General features: G+C 32.1%; 1 protein-coding gene across 1 annotated transcript; it reads left to right on the plus strand.

The window, feature by feature from the left end:
• Positions 1–3,976: 3,976 nt before the first annotated feature.
• On the plus strand, positions 3,977–5,463 carry LOC101513552 (purine permease 1). Its single transcript, XM_004490344.4, has 2 exons — positions 3,977–4,788; positions 4,869–5,463. The coding sequence occupies exons 1-2, from the start codon at positions 4,045–4,047 to the stop codon at positions 5,208–5,210; spliced, it is 1,086 nt and encodes a 361-aa protein (XP_004490401.1). The 5' UTR covers positions 3,977–4,044; the 3' UTR covers positions 5,211–5,463.
• The last annotated feature ends 5,827 nt before the right edge of the window (positions 5,464–11,290 follow it).

The following is an 11,290-nucleotide window of genomic DNA, read 5'->3' on the forward strand; positions in this document are numbered from 1 at the left end:
GATTGTGGGATCCGATTGACAAAAAAATTATCATAAGCCGAGATGTGATATTTCTTGAAGACCAGACTATTGAAGATTTTGATAAAGCTGAAAAACAGAAACCAAATTCCAGAAGTTACATTGATGTTGCGCCTAAGCCCCCTGTAGAAACCTTTGTTGGCGGGGGAGATATACAGGTAGATAATGAGAATGTAACTGATGATCATGCACCTCACCATGTAAGTAGGTTCCAATTGAGCCACCAATCGAGTTTGAGTTGAGAAGATCTACTAGAGAACGTCAACCTTCTCAAAGATATCCTCCACATGAGTATGTGATAATCATTGATAGTGGAGATCTAGAGTACTATCAAGAAGCTATTACAAATGTTGATAAAGAAAAGTGGTTAAAGGTCATGCAAGAATAGATGAATTCCTTGCATGAGAATACACATTTAATTTGGTAAAGTTGCCTAATGGCATAAAAGCACTCAAGAACAAATGGGTATACAAGATAAAGGCAGAAGAGAATAGTTCTCAACCAAGATACAAAGCAAGATTGATTGTGAAAGGTTTTAATCAGAGAAAAGGTGTTGACTTTGATGAAATTTTTTCACCTATGGTGAAGATGTCCTTTATTCGAGTTGTGCTTGGGTTAGTAGCTAGTTTGAACCTAGAAGTTGAACAACTTGATGTGAAAATTGCATTCCTTCATGGTAATCTGGAGGAAGAGATCTATATTGAGCAACCAAAGGGTTTTGAAGTCAAAGGTAAAGAGCAGCTTGTGTGCAAATTAAAGAAAAGCTTGTATGGGCTTAAACAAGCACCTCGACAATGGTACAAGAAATTTGATTCTTTCATGGAGAAACATGGGTACGGTAAAACCACTTCTGACCATTGTGTGTTTGTGAAGAAATTTTCTGATGGTGATTATATTATTCTCTTATTATATGTTGATGACATGTTGATTGTTGGTCATGACACTAAGAAGATTCAATCTTTAAAGAAAGCTTTGAACAAGTCTTTTGCAATGAAAGACTTGGGTCTTGCAAAGCAAATTATGGGTATGAGAATCACTCGTGACAGAAAGAATAATAAATTGTGGTTGTCTCAACACAATTATATTGAGAAGGTGTTAGAGAGGTTTAACATGAGCAATTGCAAACCTGTTATTACTCCACTTGCTAGTCATTTTAAATTGAATTCTGATAAATGTCCTACAAGTGAGAAAGACAAAGAAGGGATGAAGAAGGTTCCTTATGCATCCGCAGTTGGAATTGTTAGCCGGTTTCTCTCTAATCCTAGTAAAGATCATTGGCAAACAGTGAAGTGGATTCTCAGATACCTCAAAAGCACTTCCAAAGTGTGTTTATGCTATGGAGGTGGTGAATCTGTGTTGGATGGCTATAGATGTAGATATAGCAGGTGATCTTAATTCTAGAAAATCTACTTCTGGTTATATGATAACATTTGTAGGGGGAGTTGTGTCTTAGCAATCAAGACTACAAAAAGTGTGTTGCTTTGTCTACTACTGAAGCTGAGTACATTGTAGCAACTAAAGCTTCATAAGAACTCATGTGGATGAAGAAATTCCTACATGAGTTGGGCCTCAAGCAAGACAAGTTTGTGTTATTCAGTGACAGTCAGAGTGCGATCCATCTCAGCAAGAATCCGAATTTTCATGCAAAGTCAAAGCATATTGAAGTGTGGTATCATTGGATACGAGATGCACTGGAAACGAAGTCACTTTTAATTGAGAAGATTCTTACTGATGAGAATGATTCAGATATGATGACGAAGACCTTGCCTGTGTCGAAGATGATATGAGCAATATCTTGGGTGGACTCACTTGAGTCGTGAGGGGGAGATTTGTTGGGTGGACTCACTTCCCAAGTGGAACCCACTAGTTTTATTAGTATTAGTATTATTAGTAGTAGTAGCATTATTATTGAAATAAAAGAAAGAAAAAAAAAGGTATTATTGGGCTAGGCCCATGCAAAGGAAATAAAAGGGATTTGAAATCCCTATTTTAGATGTGATGAACGAAAACGAGAACGGTTGTCAGAGAAGAAAAAAAAGGGTTTGGTTCTGGTGGTGGTAACAGGTGTGTAGCAAACTTGCTCCGTTTGATCTACAAATTTAGTATGTTATTCCTACCACTGAGTTTGTTACTTTAATATATAGTTTGAATAGTTTTATCTTCTCTGAGAGTTACTTTGGCATACCCACTTTAGTGGAAGGTTGTTATTGTTGATTGATGTTCCCTATTGTTATTAAGAAGACTTTGGTATACCCATTAATTATTATAGTGAAAGTTTTTACTGAACTAGGTCCCGTGGTTTTTATACTCTCAATTTGAGGGAAGTTTTCCACGTTAAAAAATTGTATTTGTCTATATTTAATTTTCTGCCAGTTATTTTTGCTATGTGGAATTGTATTTTCTGTTTGGCCATTTATCTGCACAGGTGGGGGAAAAAATATTATGCATTATTAAGATAGTTATCGCTAATTATCTCTGATTTTTCCCAACATGATTGTGTTATGGTTCATTGACACTGCGAAAGGGGATGGCGGATGAAGCTCACATTGAGTGATTAAAGTGATGACTGCATTAGGGTTAATTGATCGGAGTGAAAAGGGCTGACGGATAAAACTCGTGAGTGGGACTGATGACGAGGTATGTGGTGGATGAGGCTCTTCCATTAAAAAATAAGGTTAAGTGGCATCAAATTTTTTCTACATTTAATGGCTATATACACAAAGTTAATTCTATTACTAGTCCAATTACCTATACGCACCGTCGTTGCAAAACTAAAGGTATGTCACCTATACCTACGGTCTTAATTAGAGCTGTCAATTTGATAGGCCTCCTAATTATTGGCCCGGGCCTACATATTGAAGGGGTCAAAAAAATTTATAATTTAAAAGGCCCCAAAAAACAAGGCCCCCCACACTAAAGGACCCCTAAAATTTTGTGGGCTTAGTGAGCCCATAGGCCCACTTATTTAAAAAAAGAATCGATTTTTTTTTCGAGAAATAAAGTTTTTCGATTTTTTCACCGGTAAAATTTTTTTGATTTTTTTCGATAAAAAATTTTCGATTTTTTTCTATAAAATATTTCTGATTTTTTTTCGATAAAAAGTTTTTGATTTTTTTTTTGATATAAATGATTTATCTTTTTAATAAATTTTTTTAAGAAAAAAAATATTTTTTTTTATTTTTTTCGAATAAAATAAATTTCAAAAATTTTTTAAGAAAAAAATCTCAAAATTAACAAAATATTGGGACTTATAAGTCCCTAGAGCCCCCTCCCTTAGGCCCCATGAAATAATGGGCCTAAATTTTACAAAAATTAATTTGATAGGGGCCTAATATTAAAGATTTTTTAAAAAGAAATTAAGGAGGTCTTGGAGTTGGGGCTTCTTTAACAGTTCTAGTCTTAATTAACCATCACTTATATTATCGTGTTTTACTAATTAAGTTAAACTAGTTTTGTTTTTATGTTATAACATTTGACTACAATGTTATCGTCACTGATAATAATATAAGACTAAAACTGTAAAAATAAAAATAAAGAATAAAATTGTATATTAACTATAAGAAAGAGATCAAAGATACATGTAAACAAAAACAAAGTATAGTCCAATACAAGATTTTGCTATGAGAGTGAGATGTATACCCATACCCATATTTTCTCATAGATATCTTACAAACAAAGAAAATGATTATTTTTTATTTTCAATTGAGCTTTATTTATTTTTGTTTTATAATTTTAACCCTCTGATTTAAAAAAAATGTAGTCTTAATAATCTAGAATTCTTCATGTTTCCAATTGTGTTTTGTTTATTTAAATATTACAACATCAAAAACTTAGATGAATCAAAATAAATAAAAAAAAATCATATTATTTTCTATTTTTAAAAAATAAAAAACAGAAAATAATAAAAGTAGACACTAAAAAAAATCTCTGAATCTTTTGACAAGTCAACATTTCACATCCTTTCCTTCATACATACACATAGAACAAAAAAAATATCTAGCAAATAATTAACTAACCAAACTAGCCATGGTGGAAGGAATAAACGAAGAAGAAGATGAAGAAAGCAAAAGAAGAAACATGAAGAAACTACTTCTAGTTATAAACTCAATCCTCTTAGCAATAGGCACATGTGGTGGCCCACTTGTAATGCGTCTATACTTCATCCACGGCGGGAAACGCGCGTGGCTCTCAAGCTTCCTCGAAACATCTGGCTTTCCCATAATTCTCTTACCCTTAACAATCTCACACATCCACCACCGTTACCATAACCGTAACTGTAACAGTAACCGTAACTTCATCTCTATGAAACCACCTTTATTCTTGTTCTCCGCCATCATCGGAATCCTGACCGGTCTCGACGATTACCTCTACGCGTGTGGCATAGCGCGTCTTCCAGTTTCAACTTCTTCACTAATTCAGTCTTCGCATCTCGCTTTCACTGCAGTCTTCGCTTTTATTCTTGTGAGGCATAAGTTCACGGCGTACTCCGTTAACTGTATCGTGTTGTTGACGTTAGGAAGTGTTGTTTTGGCAGTGAGATCTAACGGTGGTGGAGGGGATGGTGAGTCGAGAGGGGAGTATGTGATTGGTTTTGTTATGATATTGAGTTCTGCTGCTTTGTATGGATTTGTTTTGCCGTTGATGGAATTGGTTTACAAAAAGACTAAACAAGTTGTTACTTATTCTCTTGTTATGGAGATTCAGTTTGTTATGTGCTTCTTTGCTACTTTGTTTTGCATTCTTGGGATGATTATAGATAAAGATTTTAAGGTTTCTCTTGCTCTCTTATAATTTCTTTTTTATTTTTCAAAACTTATAGCATTTGCTAAATATTTATTGCAATTTTGCAGGTGATTCCAAGGGAAGCAAGGGAATTTAATCTTGGGGAAACGAAGTATTATGTTGTACTAGTGTGTAGTGCAATAATGTGGCAGTTTTTTTTCTTAGGAGCAATTGGTGTTATCTTTTATGCTTCTTCATTGTTGTCTGGAATTATAATTGCTGCGTTTCTTCCAGTAACTGAAATTATGGCTGTTATTGTCTACAAAGAGAATTTCCATGCAGAAAAAGGGGTTGCTTTAGTGCTCTCACTTTGGGGCTTTGTGTCATACTTTTATGGTGAGATTAAAGAAGCAAGGAAAATGAAAAATAAAGAAACGGAACTGCCTCAAAGTCTTCATTCCAACATATGATTGCAAGTGATGTTGTTGGTTTCACTATCTACTCCTACTTTTGAATTGTCAATATTGTAGGCTAGTTTTATCCCCAACTTGTTACTCATGACTCATGATTGTGTTATTTTCTTTTTGGGGTAGCAAATGTTAAGATAGATCAATTGGGTCCAACTTGTTCTACAAATAAATGAAATTAGGCCTTAGCAATATATTCAAATAAAGAGATTGCTACTCCCACATCCGTAAATTTTCAAAATATTTTAAATTTCAATTTTTTTTTATCAATTTTAATTCTATTGAGATTAATTAATTTGGATGGAAATTTCCCAGAATGACCGATCAAAAAATGTAAATACCAATTTGAAAATTTTGAAAAAATACTTACCCCTCTAAATTAATTTAGAGGTGTTACAAATTTTCAAATTAACATTTACGGAAGTGTAAACAATCTAAAAAATTATAAATTAGTGTTTATACCTCCAAATTCAATCTAAACAAATTCCATATAAATTGATTAATCATGAGAAAGTTAAACTTATAAGAGAAATAATAAAATTTAAGAAAATCTTAAAATTTAAAGGGATGAAAGGAGAAACTCGATCGAAAAGACAATAGATTAAAAGTATGACTTAATTCAATGGATACTATGTTTCAATGAAAAAATAAATAAATAAACAAAAAACAATAACAGAGGAGGATATATTTACACTATTCTCTCCACTGAATGGTCAAAAATATGTTGAATTTGACACATCTATAATAAGAAGAATTATTTTAGTACAAGGATTGTTTTTTTGTCTGCATTGTTTGGGACTAGTGCTTGTAGGGGTACACAAAATTTAGTTGAAAAATTCTTATGAAATACTATGTACAAAATGAAAAATAAACAAAAATGATTTAAAGTAAATAATGTATACATCAACTTTTTTTTAATCAAATTTTGTTTATATTTCATAATTAAGTTAGTTGCTAGTTCTCCACTACATCATATTAGCTATAACATTTTAATAAATAAATTTAACTACAATAATTAGAGAATTAAACATTAGCGATTCATTCATTCTTATAAGTAATAGTATCCATGTAAGTTCGTGTATTTCCTACTTTCGTTTTTGTAAGTTTTTTTTTTAATTTAAATCATGTAGGTTCAATTTAGTTTTAAAATTATCTCTGCTATTAGTTGTTGTTAAAAAAAAGCTTATGTGCCAAAGGAATAAATTAAAAATAAATGAAGAAAAAAGTTGAAGTTATTATGTTTTAGTCCCTCCATCCAAAATAAAAAAATAAATTTGGGGATTAGAGTTCTCTTATCCTTTCTTTATTATTGCATCACCATCACCAGATCACGAACATTGAATCATCATCATCGCATTACCAACAAAAAATTGACAACTATAAGGGATCTGCAAACAAAAACAAAAACTTAAATATTAAACTTAGTAAACTTAAACTATATATAACTACAAAGAATCAACATAAAAATAACAAATTTAAGAAAAATGATTCACATCTCCAAAAACGGCGTTTAGGGTTCTCTTCAATATTAGAGATGAATATACGCATTTCTTTCCTACACCACATTCAGGCAATTGAAAATGAGTTGAGTTTGTTGCTGACGGAAATTATGTCATGGTTGAACGAAGGAGAAGCAAATGAAGATTGGTAGATGGTGGTGATGCGACGATGATGATTCAAAGATGGTGATTCGATGATGGTGATTCGAAGATGGTGATGCAATGATGGTGATGCGATCTTAGTGATCTGGTAATGGTGATGTGATAGGGGGAGAAAACCCTAATCCCCAAATTTATTTCTGATTTTAGATGGAGGGACTAAAACATAATACCTTCAATTTTCCTTCATTTCTTTTTTAACCAATTTAATTACTTTATTTTATTTTTATTTTTTTTCAATTTTTTTATTTATTCTTGTGCAACGTCACTCATATGTTTGCCACATAAGTCTTTTTTAACGTCAACTAAGGACATGGATGATTTTAAAACCAAATTGAACTTACATGGTTTTAATTGAAAACAAAAACTTACAAAGACGAAAATGAGAAAGACGCGAACTTACAAGGACAAATCAAATATTTAAGCCTTATTAATTTAACCAAACAAGTGTTTTTATTGGCCAAAATATGTTTTACTAAAGAATTATGAAACTAATCTTGAAGCACAAGGTGTGCTACAAGACTAATGAAACAATGAGTATGAGTCTAATACATCATGACTCATTTAAATTGAAGCACGAATAACCTGAAGGTGCAAAAACACGAGAATCGAGGTTGAATTGTGCTTTGCCTTATTAAAAAATTATTTTCAAAATTCTGATTTGGGATGCTTAGAACAGATAAACAGATCAGAGGCAGCAATAAAACAAAGTAATAGGGCATAAGGAGAAACACCAAGATTATATTGGTTCACTACCAATATGGAAACTATGTCCATTCCCCTCACATAAAATGATTTATCCAGTAATTCGAACCTGGATTATAGCACCTGACCCTACAAGTCAATCTTCTCAACTTCCATATGAAACCTACAGACTGTTGAGGCACTACAACACCTCAACCCTACAAGTCAAGTCTTCTCAACTTCCAGCTTGAAAACCTACAAGTCAACTATATTTGCTAAGTGTGCAAAATAAGTTAGAAGACAAAGAGCTATGTTAATGACTATCTATTTTAAGGTAGCATAAATTACAAGTTATAAATAATAATCTAAGTGTTTCTAAACACAAAGGACATTAGAGCAATTCGTAATATAACAATAAAAAGTATTGTGATATGCAGTTCCAATCAAAACATTACAAGTCATTGTTCTTGTATAAGTTATATCCTCTAATAAATAATGGAAAAATAATCTGAATGTTTTGCCTCATATAAGTATGTCATGCAAAATGATCATATATCTCTAATAAGTGGGTTAAGAAATATGATTGTCTGACTCTGATAAGTGTGCCAAGAAAATTAATCGTCTGCCTCTGATAATTGTGACAAGCAATGTATCGTCTGATGGAAAGTCAACACTTTAAAAAGTCAACCCTCTAAAGAAGACAAATATGTTTATCCTCTACTCAACATCTTGAATATGTTAGTTATTTGAAAGTATTTGTGATATCCTCTGATAATGACATCCTCTGAGATGTGCCTCTTAATTGAAGATGCACAAAATCAATTATGAAGATACATATAGATACGCCTTAAAGACCGATTTAAGAAGAAATCAACCACTTAATCAAGAGTTGAAAAAGGCAACGTGTTAAGAAGATATTCTGAAAAAAAATCCAAGAATATATCAAAAGAAAAGTATGAACGAAAAATACTTTCAGTAGAGAGTTATTAGAATTTATGTAAATCGGTCAAAGTATTTACATGCACTTGAATTGATATAGGACTTAATTTTTAACATCATCTCAATGTGAAAACATCTCAAAATAACATCTATATGAGAAATATTATCTAAGATCATAACTATCTAAGGAAATACTTCGTCGTCTGATTAGCTTTTAACAACAGGTTGAAACTCCCATTTGTGTCTTCTTTTAAGATATTTTTAAATATATTTTGAAATATTCTCTTATCTTATTTTGGCCTCTATTTGTGATTCTTGAAACTCTTCAATGACAAACTAGACAAAATTTCTACACTTCTATTAGTTGATGCAACTGAATTATTAGTGCAAAGTAATGGGAACATTATAATGTGTATCAGCAATGAAACTAACCAAATAGGGAGAAGTTTTCCAAAAACTTCAATGATATATTGAAATGTTCGGGTAACTCGTTAGAATAAACGGTTAGTAGTACAACCTTTCACCCAACAACATAAATTTGGTAGGTTAAATGGCAACAAGTAGAAGATCATCATTACAACTAAGGTTGGAGGATACACTCAAGCACCCTTGATTAAACCAAGAATCCTTCAAATGTATAGATCAAACATAATCAATCATCTAATCATCATAATCTAAGAAGAAGAAACAAGACTAAGTATAATGGTTGAAACAAGACTATCCTCAAGGAAGCTTGAAATGCAAGAGGACCAAAACTCGCATGGAAGATTATCTCCTGATCTCTCCAACTAGAGACCTATGTACAATAAATGATTTCAAATAACTTACCATTTGGTCAAACTCATGGGGATATCAGAACCTAAAAAGAACTATCTTGGCAATCCTCTGACTATAAGGTCTAAAGTCATTCCTATGTCTTCTCAAGGAGAAGATACTTGCCTCTGGTGCATAACATACTTGATTCTTCATCTAATATTCACTCAACGAAATCAAAGCACTAAAATAGAATTGAATTTATTGATTTAGAAGAAAGATTTATTAGAACCAAGCTAACTCACATCTAGCTAGAAGACCATCTAAAAGTGTAGTCTGGCCACTTATGGTAAGATAAGTGAAATGACAAATTTGCTAAATTGCCCTCAACTGTCATCGGTCAGATACTTTTCATTTTATTTAATTATTTTATGGGCAGTTTTTTGTCTTACCATATATGTTTTGGTTTCGCATGCTTAAGTTTTCTTGTTTGTCTTATCTTGTGTTTATGTAGTCTTTTATGTCTTAGTCTGTGTTTTCCTGTCCTTGTTCGTATCCCTTGTGTTATGTTTGATAATTGTATTTTGGTTACTTTTGTTAAAATCTAAGCTTTGATCTCTTTCTTTTCTATGCTTATTTAAACGTCTCTTCTTCCTAGTGTTTTTCACAAAACTTCCTTCTCCTTAAAAACCTTTTTCTCCAAAACCCTTTTTCATCCAAAAATGTTTTAAACCTAAAAACTTCAAGGAAAACCCCATTCTATATCTCATCCTTTATTAAGTATCCATGTTCCTAAATGATTCTCTTCTTACACTGTACTCCCATAAATACTTTAGGATTTTCGTAAAACATGAATTGTTTAACCTCAGCGGCGAAATTTCAGAAATCTTGAAATCGTTACATTTGTGAGCTATGATCAACAAGAAGGATTATGCAAGGGGATTAACAAAACGTGCTCAACGATTCACTTTGTAAAATCCTTGGATTTCAATGTCTCTTTCCTTGCTAAGTACCTTGAGTGCAAGGAGGGAGTAAGAAACAGAGCATTGAAAGGTTGTGCCTCATTTTGTCTAAATCTTCTAGATTTGATGGAAATTTGAAAGTAATAATGAAGAAGGGTTAAAGCACCTACAATATTATCAAAGATTTATCTTTGCAGGATTATATCTCCAATTCAATATTCAAAGAAAGCTCCACCATACAAGTCAAAATAATTAGAGAAAAGGGAAGACTACACCATCTCATTTTCCTTAATTACGTTTGACAAGTTCGAAGGTAGGTTCTTGAATATGAAACCCTCATCATTGTATTAGATTAAAGTTCAAAGAAGAAAGCCTCTTAATGAATAAGATGTTCATTAAAAAGACTAAGCTTATTTATGTACTAGAAATTGGTTATTCAAACCTAATATGTAATATAAAATTAATTAATCTAGTTTAGATAGCCTTATAAAGACCTTAGGGCTTTTTTCTTTTAAGCCCTTTTGTAATAAGTATTGTCATTGTAATGTAATGTGTATGTGTTAAAGGTGTAATATGAGTAATGAATTGAATAAATGGTACCCTTTATTTCTAACCTTTTTGGTTTTATAAACCTCAGTTCTTTTCTGTCATCCTCTGTTTTTCAAAGTTCTCTTGTTCTCCTCTATTTTACAACAGTGTTTTCCTCTCCTCTATTTTTTTCTTTCAATATTATTTTCCTATCCTCTATTGTTTTTTTTTTCTTTTTAAATTATTTTCTCTCTCAACCTCAACTTTTCATCTCCTTGTTATTTTGCCTCATGCCTTTAAAGTGTCATACATGTCTTAAAGTTTTTGTCAAACCTTCGGTTAGATGTTTGTCTCACTCTTCGTCTTCCTCGTTGCCATCTCTATTAAGTTTTCTTTTTTCAAATTTTTTTTGACTATTTATACCTCAACTGTTTTCAATTCCACTACTTATGCTCCTTTAGTTTTTCGCTCAACTCCCTGCACTCTCCTCTCTTTTTTTTTTCTTGTACTATTGTCTAACTCATCTGCTATGAATGTTGGTTCATCTTCTGGTAGGGAA

This window comes from Cicer arietinum, chromosome 2 (assembly GCF_000331145.2).
Source record: "Cicer arietinum cultivar CDC Frontier isolate Library 1 chromosome 2, Cicar.CDCFrontier_v2.0, whole genome shotgun sequence".
Classification (NCBI taxonomy): domain Eukaryota; kingdom Viridiplantae; phylum Streptophyta; class Magnoliopsida; order Fabales; family Fabaceae; genus Cicer; species Cicer arietinum.

Bases quoted from the DNA above. Each gene is read 5' to 3' on its own strand.
- LOC101513552 (XM_004490344.4), top strand. From the start codon at position 4,045: ATGGTGGAAGGAATAAACGAAGAAGAAGATGAAGAAAGCAAAAGAAGA. The intron at 4,789-4,868 runs GTTTCTCTTGCT...GCAATTTTGCAG, and splicing joins TTATAGATAAAGATTTTAAG to GTGATTCCAAGGGAAGCAAG.